Source organism: Rhinopithecus roxellana, chromosome 1 (genome assembly GCF_007565055.1).
Source record: "Rhinopithecus roxellana isolate Shanxi Qingling chromosome 1, ASM756505v1, whole genome shotgun sequence".
NCBI lineage: Eukaryota > Metazoa > Chordata > Mammalia > Primates > Cercopithecidae > Rhinopithecus > Rhinopithecus roxellana.
Genome location: NC_044549.1, coordinates 3,907,396 through 3,927,637, shown reverse-complemented (window position 1 = coordinate 3,927,637; position 20,242 = coordinate 3,907,396). Strand labels below are relative to the sequence as shown.

The following is a 20,242-nucleotide window of genomic DNA, read 5'->3' as shown; positions in this document are numbered from 1 at the left end:
GAAAAATGCAAAGTCTAGGCTGGGCGCAGAGGTTCATGCCTGTAATACCAGCACTTTGGGAGGCCAAGGCGGGTGGATCACCCGATGTCAGGAGTTCAAGACCAGCCTGACCAACATGGTGAAACTCTGTCTCTACTAAAAATAGAAAAAATTAGCTGGGTATGGTGGCAGGCGCCTGTAATCCCAGCTACTCAGGAGGCTGAGAAAAGAGAATCACTTTAACCCAGGAGGGTGGAGGTTGTGTGAGCTGAGATCCTGCCATTGCACTCCAGCCTGGACAACAAGAGCAAAACTCCTTCTAAAAAAGAAAGAAAGAAAAATGCAAAGCCTATTTTTTGTGGGCTTTTTTGGTGAACAACTTTTTTTTCTTTCACATTTATTTTGTTTAAATTGACATATAAAATTGTATATATTTATCATGTATACTTCCAAATATCATGTAGAACCTGATATTTGGAAGTATACATGTGGAATGATTAAATCTGGCCAATTAACAAATACATTACCTCACATAGATATCTTGGTATGCATGCTGTTGTAGCTTCTTTAACTAAAGGATTGAGAATTGTATCACTGTGGACTAATTTGTGTGTGTGTGTGAGTGTGGTTGTGGGGCTTAATAGGCTTTTATGTAACCTCTTATAATGATTGAGCTGATTCTATTGTTTTAAGCCCATCAATAATGATCAGATAATTTGTTTTTTAAAAAGGTAGATCAGCTTGTTGTTTATTAGACAAGTATAACTGTCATGTGTCTGATTGTAAAGACACTTGACACAGACCTTTAACACGCACTTAATAAATGCTTTGTCTAATTCAAATATTAAGGAATTGCCTTTAGAGAAATAGTCCTCAAAAATATGTTATTTAGGTTCCAATTTTACAAGGCTGAATCCTTTTATAGCTATGACCTCCCAGGCAATATGTAGAGTTGAAAGCTGATAGTCCCATAGTTTGTGCTCTACAAACAAACATAACTTGAAGTTTTTTCTGAATTTAATATAAAATATTTCAAATAAATTTAAACGCAAAAACCATACTTATCTTTGAATATAAATGTCATCTTGAAACAGAAATAATGATGTATAAATACATTACTATATGCACTCTAGGAATCTATTGGTGTTATTTCCTCCTTCCAAAAAGGATTTATTAAGTGCCTTTCCATTTAAAGCTCCCCAGTAGGTATTAAGGTTACAAAGTAATGAAATGAGGTTCCTCTCCTTGGGTAGAGGGAAATGCACAAAAGCAAGTGGAAATCAGTGATCAAAGTGATGAAAACAGGAATGATGACTCCAGGATTTCTGACAAGGCGATGATTATTTCTGCTTTCAAGGCAGAATTCAGAAGAATAGATTTCAGAGAGGTGGTCTCTCAATCACTTCTTGAAAGAAGAATAGCAGCTTGCCACTTGCCGGAACAGAGGCAGAGAGGACATTCCAAAAAGTAAAAAAAATAAAAAAAAAAGAAAATGTAACAGTCTTGGGAAAGACAGTGGTATAAAGGGCCATGGTCTGTTTAGATAATAATAGGGGACTGTTGCAGAAAAACAACAGATAACAAAGGGTCTTGAAGGCCATTGTCAGAATTATAACAAAGGGTCTTGAAGGCCATCCTCAGAAGTTTGGGTTGTACTGTAGCAATAGAATTACCAGTAAGTTATTAAAATATATAATTTATTATACCAAAACAATGATCAAATATAATTTCTTTGGAGTTGCACTGCCACAGATACACTAATTTATAATACTAATAGATGACATCTTGAATCTGTTTTGTTTTATTAACTTCAAATATTTGACCATATTGACAGTCATAATTAAGTGTAGCTTATTTTATTGTCTTAACATGACAATGCTACTTCCTTTGGGTTATAGCGTACAGTTAAGCATATATTTTACCTGTCTACATAAACCAACCATGTAGGGTTGGATAGGAGACGAGGGAAAGGTCATCACCTCACTCTACTGACACAGATATCCAAGGCACATTCAAGGTAGCATCCTGGTACCAGCATCCAGGTGGTTCCCCACACATCTTCCCCTTAATCACAGGAGCAGATGGTGGATGGATCAAGTCTCGGGGTTCACAATGTGGGAAGTGTGTGTGTGAGGGGGGTGGTGACAAATATGGCCACTTCATTTTCAAAACAAACATCTGCTAAAAGAAAGTGTTTATTTGAAGCTAACTGAAGTATTCACTACAAATCAACTTTAGAATACCTTTTGCGTGGGATTTGTTTTGAGGGTAGGAAAAAGTCTTCAGTCATTTTAACATTTTTTCAACAGTGTTACTTATATAGTCACTTGTCTTACACATGCATATAGGCTAACAAGACACACCTATTACAGCGTTTTTCATCTGAATTAGATGTCTGAAGTAACCAGTGATATTTGAAGGGGCACAAGAAGCTCCTAGCTTATTCTGCCATCTTGTGGTTAAAACACAAATTTCCATCACACCAGTAACGTAACAATTGTGTGTTCTTCACATCAAGGAAATTAATCCCCATGTTTCATAAACAGGAACCCCTAAGAAAATTGGAGTTGTGCATATATTTTCTTGATAAATATTCAGACATTTAAGGCAAGATGATGCTTTCTTTGAATTGTTTAACTTTAGTTAAAAGCAAGTGATGGGGAAGAAAATAATCTTTACAGTCCTGAAACACATTTAAAGATAGGAAACCAGTATAATTACGTACTCCAATCAGAAAAGGAGCAATTGCAGAGAGAGGAGATGATTGTTTTCACAAGGAGTCCCAGCCACCATCTGTAGGCTTGCACTCTGAATGGGGTCTCAAAGAAGCTACAATGAAAGTAGCTTACTTCTACAGACTATCTAAAATGCATATTTTCTCTTAAACACTGAGTTGTGGTCTAGATAATTTCACCAAATATTGTCTGTTTCTTCGTTGAATCAAGTGTTTTGTCCTATACTTTAAATTTATTTTTAAAAATGATTTTAATCTCTCATTCAAAGTATTTTTCTCATAAATAAAAGTTTGTTGTTGTTGTTGTTGTTGTTGTTTTGCTCTGGTTTGCTTCTAGGTTAGTGTTTCAAAACTATTTTTGTACCAAGAAACATTAGTTTTGTCATCATATGTTGGATACAAATATAAATTAACTTCCCCAATTCTTGTGTCTGCTTCTTTTCCCTCAGGTAGTTCTTAGCTACTATTCCACTTTTATATCATCCATGTAATTTCTGTTATAGTTTGCATTCCTAATTTTTAGAAAGCCTTTGCCATAAGATATGAGTTTTTCTATCTTTATCTTAATTTTACAGTATGACTTATTCATAACTCCAGTCTTCCCCGTATGGAAATATAACTGAATAAAACTTTGTGTTATGTATTAAACATTTGCCATGGCTGAAGGAACAAATCTGGATATCATATTATCTCCTGAGTTCTATACTCATTAATGCCTTAAGACCCAGAGCTTACCAGTCAACTACTGAGGCCAGGAAATTTGTACTCCAGACTCTCCTTTTTCTTACCATTCTGAAATGAGGGACATCATTGAATTGAACCACTCTTAATTTCTTATCATTTGTCTTTACTTGTGTTTTAGAAGAGATCTCACAGCCTAAGGTTAATAGCTAACTTCCTGACACCCCGATCTAGTTTTCCGTCTGCCTGTTGTACTTTGCTATCTTCAGCATATGTGCATGCGTCCTGGGGGTATACAAAGTCTTTTGTTTTGTTTTTTTTTTTTTTGAGATAGACTCTCCCAGTCACCCAGGCTGGAGTGCAGTGGTGCAAACAGGGCTCACTGCAGCCTCGACCTCCTGGGCTCAAGCAATCCTCCTACCTTCTAAGTAGCTGAGACTACAGGGTTGTGCCACCAGGCCTGACTGTTTTTTTTTTTTTTTTTTTTTTTTTAATTTATTGTACACAGCGGGGGTCTCCCTATGTTGCCCAGAATAGTCTCAAACTCCTGGACTCAAGCAATCTTCCTGCCTCAGTCTCCCAAATTACTTGGATTGCAGATTTGAGCCACGGTGCCCAGCTGCAAGGTCTCTTAATTGAAGTTTAAGATCAGTTCAACCGTTCTTCTCAAGTACCTGCCTACCTTTACCTAGAGGAGGATTGTAAGAAAGTGGTAATGCATCCAGTTTTGCCAGGACATTAGACCCATTATTCTGGCTTAATTATTTAAAAACATTTTCACTCTCAACCTTCTCCTGGCTGGGACAACATATCATGTTATCCTTAGCATACCTTTTTTTTTTTTTTTGAGATGGAGTCTGACTCTTGTCACCTGGACTGGAGTGCAGTGACGCAATCTTGGCTCACTGCAATCTCCGCCTCCCGGGTTCAAGCAATTCCCCTGCCTCAGCCTCCCAAGTAGCTGAGACTACAGGCGCCCGCCACCACGTCCAGCTAATTTTTTATATTTTAGTGGAGACGAGGTGCCACCATGTTGGCCAGGATGGTCTTGATCCCCTGACATTGTGATTCACCCATTTCAGCCTCCCAAAGTGCTGGGATTACAGGCGTGAGCCACCGCGCCCGGCCACACTTCTTATAGTGAGAACTATTTCTCTCTCCATAAATATCAGGTTTGGCCATGTGACATGCTTTGACCAGTAAAATATGAAAGAAAAAGATCAATATGGGTTCTGAGCAGAAGCTTTCAGCGCCGTTGAGAGTTTCTTAAAGATCTTATCAACTCTTCCCTCTACCACAAAAATAGCATGCTTCTTGCTTTTGGGGTTCATTCCAGAATCCAGACTGAAGAGACATTGAGGCTTTCTCATCAGCCTGTTCTGGAATAAGAAGCATTTAGGAAGAAAGCAGAGTAACAGCTATTAATAACTGGCCACCATGTAATATGAATGACAAATGCGTGCTGTTAAGAAACAGCAAGATTCGGAGATCATTTGGCCAGGCACGCTGGCTCACACCTGTAATCCCAGGACTTTGGGAGACCGAGGCGGGTGGCTCACTTGAGGTGAGTAGTTCGAGACCAGCTTGATCAATATGGTGAAACCCCCTCTCTACTAAAAAAAAAAAAAAAAAAAAAAAAAAAAAAAAAAAAAAAAAAAAAAAAAAAAAAGCCGAGCGTGATGGCACACACCTGTAACCCAGCTACTTGGGGGTCTGAAGCAGGAGAATTAATTGCTTGAACCCGGGAGGCGGAGGTTGCAGTGAGCCGAGATTGCACCATTGCACTCCAGCCCGGGCAACAAGAGCAAAACTCCATCTAAAAATAATAATAAAAAATAATAAAAAGATTTGGAGAATGTTTATTATCTATGCATAATATAGAAAAACCTTTACATTTTTGTTTATGTTCTGTTATCACCCTTTCTCCCTATTCATAATTCTAAAAAGCAATCCTCCCAGGTCTTCTAACTCACCGTTGTTCCACGGACAATTCTAAAGCTGTTGCTCACATATATACCGAGAAGCAAGACCTTTTAGGAAGTAGTAACTCTAAAACTACCTGAGAGAACTGAAAAAAGGGGAAAGAAAAGAAGCGGGGGAGGGAAGGAGGCTGGTAGAAGCGGCATGTGCCATTCCATCTCTATTTCCTGTTGTAGATAAGCTCGGCCATCATTTTTGTCTGCCTCCCTTCCCCTTCCTTTCTTCCTTCTCTTTCTTCTTCTTCACATACCTTACCCTATGCATTTCTTCTCCCAAATCTGAGTATCTACTCAGAGACAGAATATCTGAGTATTAGTGTATTGGTAAACTAAATACATTTATAGGAAATTTGGCATACTTTTGTAGAAATGTACATTCAAAACCAAATAGGTTGTAAGAGTAGAACCTTATATGAAATCTAGTCAGCTCCGAATCGTTCTGACCCTAATCATTGTAGGTAAATTAGAAGGCCACTCCTATCTTGTGATTTTACAGCAATGCAAGCTCCAGAATTCTTCACACATTCCTTCCACTCTCTTACCACCAGATGGCTCTCCAAGCCAGCGTGGTCAATAAACCCTAACACCATGGAAAATGTCAGTCTATTACCACATCTTTTCCTGAAAGGGATTAAATGATTATTTCTTGGAATACCACATATTCATTCATTCAATCATTGTTTCCTCATTAATCCATCAGCAACTGAAGGTTTGAATAAGACTGACACAGAGATTATTTCATAGTAGAGTAATAAAATGTCTACAACTGTGACTTTAGCCCCCACCACATAGCAAGTATTCAATGAGTGTCACCTATTATTAGCTAACTTTTACATGCCAAGGTCATATCATACATGAACATTCTAAAAGAATATTTTCAGTCTCTTGCCTCTCTCTTTATATGTTACTTATACCCAGAACAGAGAGTAAACAAAGATGATCTGGAGATAAAGATTTAGGAGCCATTTAGTGCTATTACATTAGTACTTTGAAAGTCACAGATATAAAGGAGATGGACCAGAAAGAATGTTAAAATAAGAGAACTAAGAATAAATCCTCGGATCTACTAATATTTAAAGGTTAATAGGCTGAAAGGAGCCTAGCAGAGAGACTGATGCAGAGCCGGCCAAGAGTTTATAGAACAATAAGAAAAAATAAGTTATCCTCACACCCAAAGGCCAATGGCAAGGAAATTTCTGCAGGGAGAGAGTGATGGTCAGTGTCGATTGTTCCAGAAAGATCGAGTGAGATACAGATGGGAAGCACTCGCTGGAAATTCAGTTATTGGTAACTTGAGGCATTAACTATGGCACAATGGAGTATTAGTCAAATTGAAATGAACCCAGGAGTGACAGGATGTGAGGAAGTGAAGAAAAATGAGAAAAAGTGATAACCAGGAATTGAAAGGAGGTTAGGAAAATATTTTCTTTTGTTTAAGGTGAGGAATGACTGAACATGATTTTTACACTAAGGGAAAGAATTCGACAGAAAGAGTCTTATGGTAAAAAGAGAGGGTAATACACTGTGATGCAATTTTTCACTCATTGGAATGACACATTTTATCTGATGACACATCCTCTTGACTAGACTGTGGGGAACACCTACTCTCATACATTGCTAATGGGAGTATAAATTGGTATTGCCTTACAGAAGTGCATTGTCTTTCTTGTAAAAAATGCACAAAAACTTGTGTCAAGCATTTCCATTTCTAGAAATTTATCCTGTAGATAAATTCAAATATATGTGAATTAGTATATATTCAAGATTGTTTGTTTGCACCCAAATGCAACTGGCATATCCATCAATAGGCAATGATTTAATTAATTCTGATACACACATACAATTAAATAGCATGCAGCTTTTAGAAACAACTACTTTGAAAAGATCTCTACATATTACATTTTAAAATACTACATAATAATATGTATAATATATTATGTGTAATCAAAAGGGAATCAGAATATGTATCCATGTTTGTTTGTGTATAAACAAAGAGACTATGGCAAAGTTAAAAAGTAACTAAAGATAGTGGCAATATGTGTATCAGTGTGGTAGCAGGGAGGACTGTGTGAAAATTGGGGTAGAGAGGAAGAGGGGTGAATGGGAGATCTTCCACTGCATAACTTTTTATTCTCTTTGGAAATTATGTATGCTTCCTTCTCAAAAATGTGAACATATGCATTTTTAAAATATAAATGTAGGTAAATTGAGAGCTGTGAAGAACTGAGAGTATGGTTATATATTTTTAAAAGTATTTAATCTAATGGAAGGAGTACTGAGCTTTCTCACAAGTAGAACTTATGTTATCTTTATTTAAAATTATTTCTGAATTATTTTAATTATACTAATAGTAAACCTCATTATCCTCTCAATCATCAATTGCCAGGTTTCAAAAGTGGTTACAATGAAAAATTTGAGGTATGGAAACCTTATTTTTTTCTTCATATGCATTGATTACTTCTAAAAGGAAAGCTAAGGATCTGTTAATACTGGAGGAACGAAACTTGGAGACTGAAAGTCAAGTGTGGGACAGAAACTTCCTTGTCCATGTTAAAGCTTTGTAATAATTTTAGACTAGATATGCATAGTATATATGACCCAGTATATTTTATTCATCAAGTAAAATATACTGATGCAAACAAAATGGCAAAAGATGTGAATATGTGAACATATCAACCAAATACCTTTAAAAACGACTACATGCCAACTAGCCAGAATGATGCACGAACATTTTATGATTCTTTTTATGGGATATTACCTAAGCAAAATGTTGTTTCAACCCAATGACTATATTCACGTTCACGAACCTAGGTTTTAGTTAAATCAATATCGAATAGGACAAATACTTGGATATAGTATTTTGAACATATAAATTGTACTACATTAAGAATATGATTTATGAATATTTGTAAATCTATATATATGGAGAATCCTGAGATGGTGTTAAATCATTTCAAAATGGGGTTAGATATTATGGAAAAATAAGACACTAAGGATACAAATTGTTAAGAGTTAAAGGAAGGTCTGCTCAGCAGCAGCCACAAACATTGTTACTGGTTGAGAGGAAATTTGCATCTTTATAATAATACGTGTTATATGAAAAGCAGAGCTCCTTTCACATGCCAGCTCAGCTATTCAAGCTATTCTTATCTTCTATCTGGAATACTGCCTAGGAAGAATAGGAAATTCTTCATTCATTTTGGCAATTATATCTGTCATGTGCAGGCAATGCAGAGCATTGGCGAACATTCAGAAAGCCCGAGGATTGAATTCATTGGTGGAGGACAGTTAGCATTGTTCAACAGTGCAGGAAGCTTTGCTGGCTTTAATAATGCATGAGGACTGGTTTGGGCTATTTTTCAGCCTCTTGTGTTGACTGCATGCACGCTGCCATGAGCCATGAAGCCACTCCTCTCCAGGCTGTGTTCGGAAGGGGAAGTCAGAAAACAAGGCTTGGGGAATTTTACATTTAGTAGAGCCAACCTCTTTTGCAATCAAAAACACTCAAGAAAAAAAAATAGTATAATTGTGTCCAATCATTCATTTGAATTACTCAGAAACATTTCTCTAAAATGGCAAAATGCAGTAAACTATGTGATTCCATATTTGTAAAATTTTCTAAATGTTGAAATTCTTTTGACGGACAGCAAAGGTACTTTAAGAACACAAGTATATTTCCCTAGAATCCATAAAAATTCAATGAGTAGTTCATAGTACTTAAGTGTTTATTTTAAATGTGTTCATTTTAGTGTGTGTTCGAATTTGATGAATGTACAGACTAAGCTACAATTTTATGGAAAACATTACAGTTTCATAAACACACACACATGCACACACACGCACACATAGACACCAATAGGTTAAAAGACTTTTTGGTGATAATAGTGTTTATAGTGTTAATACACTGTAACACTTGACTCCTTGTCTAGTACTTTCTAAAAGGGATTAGAAACTTATACACCTTCAAACCCTAATATAGACAAGGACCAGCATAGATTTTTTATAAAAGAGATTTGGACCCCACAGAACCAGAGATTGTGTCCAGGCCAAAGGTTTTAAGTTTTGAAAAATAAAACGATATTGACCACAAGAAATTTTCAGTAGTTCAATCACGTCTACCAATGTGCTATCACCGCTTCAACATGCTTCTACCTTATCTACATTCTTTAAGAAGTATTTTGAAAAGAAGAGACTGTAATCCATGCTGTAAAAATATGTGAGAAACTCACTTGACTCTTCCATCCCCACACACCATGTGGATCTCTGAGTGAAATGTGCCTTTCGGAATTGAGGCCACAAATAAAAGTTAAGCTCTGTCATCTTCCCCTGGCTTTCCAAACAAACAGTTGAGTTTTCTCTGTGAATGCAGTCCTCAGATTCAACCTGCCTCATTTCTGCTCCTCCTCTAGAAAGCTTTTCTTTCTCTGTGTTCCCCACATCCTCTGGGCCATTTTCCTAATGGCCACGCTGCCCCCGCAACATTGGGGCAAGTGTGCTGGGATCATAGAAGTGGTGACTGAAGGTCTAGAGAACAAAAGGTTTTCAATCACAGTGGTTTTCATCAGGGAAAATAGAAGAAGTTCTGAGTGACTCATATATATAATTGTATTATACCAAAATTATTTTCTCCTAAAGCTTTGGAAATAAAAGGATAAAAATGTTCATTTCTTGGGGATATTTTAGCAATATCATTTTGCCAGAGCAATATTGAACTTTGCTTTTAAGTTTCATATAGATTAAGCAATAACATTACCTTTAAAATCACTATTATAATGAAGTTGGCATATCAATAAATCAAACAATAGTCTATGTGCCCAGAAAATGGGATTTCTTTTCTTTTTTTTTTTTTTTTTTTACCATGGCTAATTCAGGTTATTTTTATTAACTTTTCTTCAGTGTAAATGCAGGTTCTGACAAGGCAACATTCTCCTTGGTTTATGTAGGTCAAAAAGTGACTTAATCGCTCTATAAAGATGTCATTATAAATTGAATTAGTTCTCAGTTATGTAGTGAGTCTTGTGAATTTACTAGGGGGTAGGGGGAGGTGAAAGAGGGAACTTTCATGAGAACAGTAATTTAATTACTTTTCCTGTAACTGAAGGTATAGTGTGAGTTCATGGTAATCATCTGAATGTTGTTGTTTATTTTTTTTTTTTTCCCTCTTGCTGCTCCTTGGAATATAAAGATTGCTTTTTAAAAATATGGTCGAGCACATATTTTCTCCTTAAGAAACTATATTAACATACTTCTATTTGTATATAGATATATAGATGTATTATTACATAGTTCAGTTATTTTAAGTCATCAACTAGTTTCCTATGATAGAATATATTACATTTTATTACATTAATGTTTTCTCATAAAATACGAGACTGGAAGTCGCATAGATGGGTGAGAACAGTTAAAGATGGCTTCCTCCACTCCATTAAATATACTGTTGGTTAGTTTGCTGAGAGTTCCTTTGGCTATTTGTTATCTTCCATGGGATTTTCTATTGTCTCCTAGAATTTCACAGATCAGTAATCTGAAATGAGATTTTGATGTTCAAAACTCAAGTTCTCTGCCAGATATTAAATATTCCATGTGAAGGTCAGGTTAGGATTGATTCATAGTGCTTGATACAAACAGCAGCTTTCAGTCCCTCTAAATCATGACTTTACTTTTTCTCTTTCTCTTTTTATACATAATGGACACTTTAACTTAGAAGATCTGCTTTCTGCATTATGGAAGAAAGGCAATTCATATTTTTCTAAGGAAAATTTTGAAAAGCTTGAATTAGAATCCTTTTTTTTTTTTTTTTTTTTTTTTTTTTTTTAACTTCAAACAAATTTTTATTACACAAAGGTTGTCACATAATTGGATATTTCTCTACTTTGTACACAATTATTCTCTCTCCCCACAGAAAGGCTGCTTAACTTCTCATCTGGTGGTGGCAAGCACTAAAATCCTGATTTTAACAGAATAGTAGTAAAAATGCCTCAGTGATTTAAGTTGAAAGCAGTACATTGGTACATGGCTCTTGTACCCATTATCAGGAATGTACAAATGTTTTTTATTCAAAAATACAAAATAAATTATCTGTAGGCATGGACAATGACAGCAGTAAACCATTATATATTTTGTCAACTGAAACCAGTAACTGATGGTTATAGTGATTTTCAGCCAGCCTTTTTCTTCATTTTCTCCAACTGACTTCTCTGAAGTTATTGGTGAGGAACACTGCCTTGGGCTTCCTGTCACAGTTCATTAATAAAGGTAAAGCACTACTAGTCTTGCAGTTAGAACATGCCACCTCCCATACCACCTCCCATTCCACCCATTGCACCCATTGCAGGGTCCTTCTCTTCTTTAGGAATTTCTGTGACAACAACTTCTGCTGTAGTTAACAGAGAGGCCACACCAGCAGCATCCAATAAAGCAGTTCTCACAACCTTTGTTGGGTCAATAATTCCTTTGTCCACCATATTCACAAAATCTCCAGCCATAGCATCATAACCAACTTCTGAGGAACTTTGCATAATTTTCTCAACTATCAAAGATCCTTCAACACCTGCATTCTTAGCAATGGTCATTGCTGGAATTTTGAGTGTTCTTTTAATAATTTCTATACCAATTTTTTGATCTTCATTAGCTGGAGTCAATGAGTCCAAGGCTGGAATGCATCGAAGCAGGGCACAACCCCCTCCCAAAACAATGCCTTCTTCAACAGCAGCTCTTGTAGCATTAAGCGCATCTGTAACTCTGTCTTTCTTTTCATTCACTTCAACATCACTTGTCCCACCAACCTTCAGCACAGCTACTCCATCTGAAAGTTTTGCCAGCCGTTCATTCAGTTTTTCCTTTTCATATTCACTAGTTGTGACATCTAACTGCTCAATGATTTCTTGAATACGTTTTTCAATTTTAGCCTTGTCACCTTTTCCTTTTAAGAGCATGGCATCGTCTTTGGTCACAATGACCTCTCCAACTTTTCCTAAGTCATGAGGCTGAACGTCTTCAACATTTAGGGTCAACCCCTCTTCTCCAAACACTGCACCACCAGTAGCAATAGCCATATCTTTAAGCTGGTTCTTTCTATTGTCACCAAACCCTGGAGCCTTGACTGCCACAACCTGAAGACCAACCTTTAGCCTATTCAAGACGAGTGTACTTAGAGCTTCTCCATCCACGTCTTCAGCGATTATGACCAAAGGCTTACGGTGAGCATTGGCAATTTCAAGAGCAGGTACAATGGACTGGACACTAGAAATTTTCTTTTCACTCAGCAGAACATAGGCATCCTGGAATTCACATTTCTGACCTTTTGATGTATTAATAAAGTATGGAGAAATATAGCCTCGATCAAATTTCATGCCTTCGATAATTTCTAATTCATCATTCAGTGTTTTTCCATCCTTTACTGTGATGACACCCTTTCTTCCAACCTTTTTCATTGCATCAGAGATGATATTGCCAATTTCTTTGTCTCCATTTGCAGAAATCGTAGCAACCTGTGCAATTTCTTCAGGGGTAGTCACAGGTTTAGACTGCTTTTTAAGTTCAGCAATTACTGCATCAACAGCTAACATCACACCTCTCCTGATTTCCACGGGATTAGCACCTTTGCTAATCTTCTCGAAGCCTTCCTTGGCTATAGAGCGTGCCAGTACAGTAGCAGTGGTAGTGCCATCCCCAGCCTCTTCATTTGTGTTATTGGCAACATCTTGAACAAGTTTAGCTCCAATGTTTTTATATTTATCCTTTAAGTCAATTGACTTTGCAACAGTCACACCATCTTTTGTTACTTTGGGACTTCCCCAGCTCTGCTCAATAATCACTGTTCTTCCCTTTGGCCCCATTGTAACGGCCACAGCATCGGCTAAAAGGTCTACACCTTGAAGCATTAAGGCTCGGGCATCTGCACCAAATTTTACATCTTTGGCATAAGCCCGAGTGAGATGAGGAGCCAGTACCCTGGACACCGGTCTTATCTGGCGAAAGACTGTGGGTAACCGAAGCATTTCTGCGGGGCGGCGGCGGGGCGTGCGCGCAGCGAGACAAGTCGTCGGCGGCGAGTGAGGGTAGAATCCTTTTTGTTTTGTTCCCATGATATTATTTGTGTTTAGAATTGTTCATCTCTGAATATCTAACACCAGGTTTCCCTGTAAGTTCTCAATCTTTTGTTTCTGTTTCTTCAATGTGATTCTAATTCTTTGTTTTGGAATATATTATTCTATTGTGATGATGGTAATTAAAGTCTATGTGACAAAATATTTCCTGTTTAGAAAAAGGAAATTATCTCTAGGATATGCCTGGTTTATTAATTTCTTAAGATCCATAAAGAGTAATAACTCAAATGTGTAAAAAGTAGATATAGCAAAAAGAATTCTAGCAGCAAAATAGTTACACAAAATGTAACTAGTTCACGGGTTTGAGAGAACCAAATTAATGTATGTAAGACCACTTGCAAATTGTAAACTAAAATAAATAGATAAGCTATTCTAATTTTTAGAAGTAAGACATAATCACAAAAAAGGTGAATTCAATATAGCATAAGACTTATAATTGATTTTTAAATACAGCATAATACTGGGCCTTTTTTTAGTTAATAAAATATTGGTGGGAATTCAGCTCATGTTAGCTATATTCACATATAAAGTAGAATCACTTTGAGTCATCTCTTTTTAATAATTCTGTGTGATACAAGCAGAATATTTAATTTATCTGTGCCTCAGTATCTTCTTGAAAAAGTGGGTTGCACCAGAAGATGTGTAGACATTACTATGAGTTTTCTTTCTTTGTATTAACTTATTTTAAGTTCAGGGGTACATGTGTAGGATGTGCATTTTAGTTAAAGATGTGCAAAGGATGTGCAAAGGTAAACATGTGTTTAGTTAGGATGTGCAAAGGTAAACATGTGTCATGGGGATTTGTTGTGCAGATTATTTCATCACCTAGGTGTAACGCCCAGTATCCATTAGTTACTTTTCCTGATTCTCTCCCTCCTCTCACCTGTTACCCTCTGATAGACCCCAGTGTGTGTTGTTCCCCTCTGTGTGTCCATGTGTTCTCATCATTTAGCTCCCATTTCTAAGTGTGAACATGCAGTATTTGGTTTTCTGTTCCTGCATTAGTTTGCTAAGGATAATGGCCTCCAGCTTCATCCATGTCATGATCTTCTTCTTTTTTATGGCTGCATAGTATTCCATTCCATGGTGTATATGTGCAGTATTTTCTTTACTCAGTCTATCATTGATGGACATTTAGATTGATTTTCTTCTAGTTTCTGACAACTCCCTAGTCTTGAGCTGGCTTTGCCAGTTGAATTTTGATATAATCTGCCCAGTATCTTTAAGCTGCTGTGACCATCCTGTTGAGCTAGGTGTCTTATCAACAGACTGAGTGTATGAATGGGTTGAAACAAGATGATTAAAATTGCAGAGAGAACTGAATTGGACAGCCAGTTATTTGAAAATGCATATCCTCTGAGAATAGTTTAAAGTGAGAATATAAATTTACTAATATACCCATCCAAAGGCATTAAATTTCCTTCCTTGAGTGAGTAGAGTATCTTATTTAATCTGAACAATAATGTTGGGTAGTATTTAAAATTATTTACTAATGAAGTTGAAAAAGTTGAGATTATTTAATTGTCCATTATTGCTAAGTCAGTGGCACATTAAGCCAAAATTCTCACTTAAGCTTTTGTGAGCCCATTAAGAAGTCCAACAACACAATTAACTGGCTATGTGTTTTCTTGATTATGCTCTTCTTTTACCTCTGCCCTATAATGTAAAAGCTCTAACAAATCCTGTGTGTTGTGCTGATGGTCATCCCGAGTATCTTGAAGAGTCACTGACATATAGTGGGCACATAACACAAATTTGTGAAATTAAAAAATGTGCAGATTTGTTAAATGCTTTGATTGAAAATCATGCATCTCAGTTTGATTTTGAGGTACTCAGGCACCCTAGTGTCTCAAGGAGACCATGAAAACTTCTAAGCACCATTTAATTTTAATTCATTTTAATTCCAAAGTAAATACATGATGTTATTTTCTAGGAAGTGTTGGAATGATGGTCTGGAAATCCCCAAATGTCAGAATACAGTATCACCCAAATCTTGGAATCTTTGTATTGAGCCAACAGTAACTTGTATAATTTCACTTTCTTTTTAATGACTTCCCTTGTCACATAGACATTTCATACCTTACACAGATTTTTTTTCTCCCAAATTAGTGTAGGTAATTTTTCCCTAGGATAAAATGACCTAATTACTGCGACATTTTATGAGACGGCTAGAATCACAAAGTAGTTTAAAATATCCTCCAAATTGACCCTTTCAAAAAAAAAAAAAAGAAGAAGAAGAAGAGGAAGAGGAAGAGGAAGAGGAAGGAAGAAGGAAGAAGGAAGAAGGAAGAAGGAATAAAAAGAAGAAGAAGAAGAAGAAAAGAAGAAAAGAAGAAGAGAAGAGAAGAAGAAGAAGAAGAAGAAGACGAAGAAGAAGAAAGAAAAGAAGAAGAAGAAGAAGAAGAAGAAAAAAGAAGAAGAAGAAGAAGAAGAAGAAGAGAAAGAAGCAGAGAAAGAAAAAGAAGAAGAAGAAGAAAAGAGAGAAGAAGAAGAAGAAGAAGAAGAAGAAGAAGAAGAAGAAGAAGAAGAAAGTATGTTCAAAATAACCATGTACTCCAACATGAAAATCTGGTGTGGATTGCAAGGATGTGTATTAGTCCATTCTCATGGTGCTATGAAGAAATACCAGAGAATGGGTAATTTACAAAGAAAAGAGGTTTAATTGACTCACAGTTCCACATAACTGGGAAGGCCTCAGGAAGCTTACAACCATGGCCAAAGGCACCTCTTCATGGAGAGAAGGAGTGCCCAGCAAAGGGGGAAAAGCTCCTCATAATACCGTCAGATCTTGTTAGAACTCACTCACTGTCATGAGGGCAGCAGGAGGGTAACCACCCCCATGATTCAATTCCCTCCTATCCAGTGCCTCCCATGACATGTGGGGATTATGGTAACTACAATTCAAGATGAGATTTTGGTGGGGACGTGGCCAAACCATGTCACACCATCTTGATGCCCCCATTTCCTAGATATACATTCTTAAGGATTACATATTCTTTGTAAACATAAATAGCCTTTCCTATTTATTTATTTGTTTGTATGAATGGTTGGTTGGTTGTTTTGTTTAGTGATTACAGTAGTTCATATCTCAGAAGCTGTATGTGATGGTAAAGACTTTGCATCATGCCTGATATATGGTAAATATTTAATGACTGGAAAGACTATTATTACAATGATAAGCATACCCTACAATGGAAATCAAATAATTTATGATTGATAAGAAGCAGAAGTATCAACATTTATGCATCATTCAAATATTATTCATTATTTCACAGAATCACATTCATATGTTTCATGGAGGGTGGTTAAGATCAAGGAAGAGTCTGACATTATTCATGAAGCTGTAGTACCTTTCAGAAAGCAAGATGCTTATTCAGTGCTTATTACACATCCTGCTTGTGTTAAATGCAGGGTAATGTTAAACAGAAACATGCATGATTTGGTAATATATATAAGGAAGATAAAATTCAATCAAATGATCACATAAATGAATATTTAGTTACACATTGATGCATGTATTAAGGGGGAAATATTTTTTAAATGATAAATTCAAGACTGTTCCTATAATTATAGAACATGACAATGCAGAGGATGGAGTTTTAAAATAATGATGTTCTGAATTTCCCCAATTTCTCTGAATACCTACCCCCATATCCCAGCAGCTTTTTTAGACAGGATACAGTCTTTAAGCTTGATGTAAACAAGACATTTTAAAATGAGCATAAACAGGAACATTAAAAAGAAAGGTGTTTAAACTACAGCAAGTGTGATTTAATTCAGTCATAAATATTGCTAAGCACTGAAATTTGGCTGCCTTCCAGAAAAAAAAAAACGTAGAACCAGCTATAATCCCAAAATGTCGGACTTTTTTTTTTTCCAGAGGAAAAAGACAAGTCTAGGTGATTCCTTTAGGTTCATAATAGCTCTGAATCCATATTGGAAATTATACCCCTGCCCCAAAATAGTGTTTTATCTTTTTGCGATAAATTAATGGTGTGCTCCTACATTATAAAAGTTGTTTTTGCTAAGGACTTACTTATGTGTCATCAAATATGCTTATCCTATACCTTGAAAAAATTACTCTTCTCTTAAACTATGAATTCTTTTCAACTGTGTTCTTTCTATAAGACTTATACTTTGTTTTGTCAAATTCTACCTTAAATGAAATACATGGATTCTAAGAAAAGTAAACTAAACAATTATATGCCAATAAAGCCCATATATTACAAATGTTTGTTTGTCTACAGAATAAGAGAATAATGTATAATTAACTTGACCAGCCTCCAACAAAACCCATGCTAAATAGAAGAATGTCACTTATTTTGATGAGCAGACTCCAACTGCTTCATTTATATTTTTGATTTTTTTTCTCAGAGATAATTAGAAAACTGATGCCAGATCCTGCATTCTGTTTTATAATACTAATGCAAATTTTAATCAAAACATATTTTCTAAGAATTCCTTTTTGGGGGAATGAAAAGCCATAAGGTTTTTGTTGGAAATTGCTTTTATTTAAGCAATATAAAAGTGTTAATGAAATTGCTTGCATTCTGTTGAGCAATGGCAGTTCAAAGATCTTTGTTACTGAGTGTAGTAGTTTGCTAGGGCTGCCATAACAAAGCACCACAGATTGAGGGTTCTAAGTCAAAGAAACTTATTTTCTCACAATTTTCAAGGCTAGAAGTTTGAGATCAACATTTAGGCATGATTGGTTTCTTCTCTGGCCTCACTGTTTGGCTTGTAGATAGTCATCTTCTTCCATGGGTCTTCACATGGCCTTCCTTTTGTGTTTATCTCTGTCCTAATCTCCTCTTCTTTTTGTGTTTTTTTATTATACTTTAAGTTCTAGGGTACATGTGCACAATGTGCAGGCTTGTTACATAGGTGTACATGTGCCATGTTGGTTTGCTGCACCCATCCACTCATCATTTACATTAGGTATTTCTCCTAATACTTTCCCTCCTCCAGCCCCCCACCCCACCACAGGCCCTGGTGTGTGATGTTCCTCTCCCTGGGTCCATGTGTTCTCATTGTTCAACCTCCACTTACGAGTGAGAACATGCAGTGTTTGGTTTTCTGCCCTCTCAATATTTTGTTGAGAATAGTAGAGTAAGCTCTAATCCAATATTGTTAGTTTCCTCTTCTTATAAAGAAACTAGTAATATTGGATTAGAGCTCTCTCTACCTGACTTACATTAACCGAATTATCTCTTTCAACACCTGATAACCAAACACAGTCATATTCTGAAGTACTGAATATTAGGACTTCAACATATGAATTTTGAAGGAATCATTCAGCACATTCTGCCCACAAAATCATGGATACTTTCCTGAATATTGCTAAATAATACATTATGAAGAAAAATTAAAGCCCGGTGAGTCCATAATGCCTCCAGCATACACCACAGAAACACACCCATGTTGTTTCCAAGTAAAATGTGGATATACACAGACTTGCAAAATTAGAAAATTAAGAGATTATTCTCTATGATGAGCAATACAATAAAATGACAAAGTGCATAGAAGGACCACCAAAAACCTCTTCTACACTTCTAATTCCCAAAGGAAAGGAAAGCGTGCTTGGAAAGATTGCTGAGAGGCTCTGAAGACCCTCCACAAAAAATTTACATCCTCTTGATATGGCTTTTGTTGTAGCATGTTGCAGTATTGCTATTCAGCTATTTCAATAGAGAGAAAAGTAAGTGAACACACACCCCTGCCCCCATTGACTGCTAATGGTCTGGATAGTTTGTGTGCACTGGGGACTCATACACAGCTGTTCTCAGAGTCTGTAGAGACCTTGGTAGGCATTTACTTGTGGACTACATTTTTATCGAAGAAGCAGCTTCCTAGCTGTCCTATTAGGTCATGAGGGATGCAGTTCTAGTTTTGTACATCATCATGCGCCTCACTTTCAATAAACTGGCTAATGTGCTCTAAGCATTATAATAGGATTCATGATCTGCCATCAGCTTTGATCTCGTTATGTAAAACAGTTCCGGGGCTCAAGAGGAGCTCTATTGTGTATGTTGATTGACTGGACAACCGACACTTCCAGAATCTAGGTGATGTGGCTGCACAAAGCACTGGCAGTGTGTTGCAGCCTGACACAAATTGCCTCTCAGTAACTTCTTGTGAACTCTGTAACCTTTCAGTTGGGGTTTGGATAGTTGGTTAATGGATAACAAATTCACACTCTTTCCTACTTGCCAGTTTAAAGCTTTCACATACCTAAAATATAAGTTGCACATATGCTGTTATGACACTTGAAACTCAATGTTCTTAACACCAAACTCATCCACTTGTTTTAAAAATTGCTTTATCAGGCTCAGTGGCTCACGCCTGTAATCCCAGCACTTTGGGAGGCCAAGGTGGGTGGATCATGAGGTCAGCAGATCGAGACTATCCTGGCCAACATGGTGAAACCCTGTCTCTACTAAAAATACAAAAATTAGCTGGGCATGGTGGTGCGTGCCTGTATTCCCAGCTATGCGGGAGGCTGAGGCAGGAGAATCGCTTGAACCCAGTAGGCAGAGGTTGCAGTGAGCCAAGATCCATCCAGCCTGGCGAGAGAGCAAGACTGTCTCAAAAAAAATTGCTTCATCTCATTGTTTTTCTATTTCTTTCTTTGAAACCTAGTGTTGGCATCCCATGAGTAATGTTTTCTGTTCCCACTTCAATTAACAGACAAATTCTAATTATGTGTCATTTCAGTATCTCTGACTTCTATTCCACCCTCTTGCTGGTTAGGCATCTTACAA

The 20,242-nt window shown here is 36.7% G+C and overlaps 2 protein-coding genes across 2 annotated transcripts in view; one reads left to right on the top strand and one right to left on the bottom strand.

Moving 5' to 3' along the window:
- ROBO1 (roundabout guidance receptor 1) overlaps positions 1–20,242 on the top strand; it is a 1,191,260-nt gene that overhangs the window by 257,215 nt on the left and 913,803 nt on the right. The gene's annotated exons all lie outside the window — the stretch shown is intronic.
- On the bottom strand, positions 11,158–13,429 carry LOC104655732 (60 kDa heat shock protein, mitochondrial). The gene has a single exon (XM_010355243.2). The coding sequence runs from the start codon at positions 13,371–13,373 to the stop codon at positions 11,652–11,654; it is 1,722 nt and encodes a 573-aa protein (XP_010353545.1). The 5' UTR covers positions 13,374–13,429; the 3' UTR covers positions 11,158–11,651.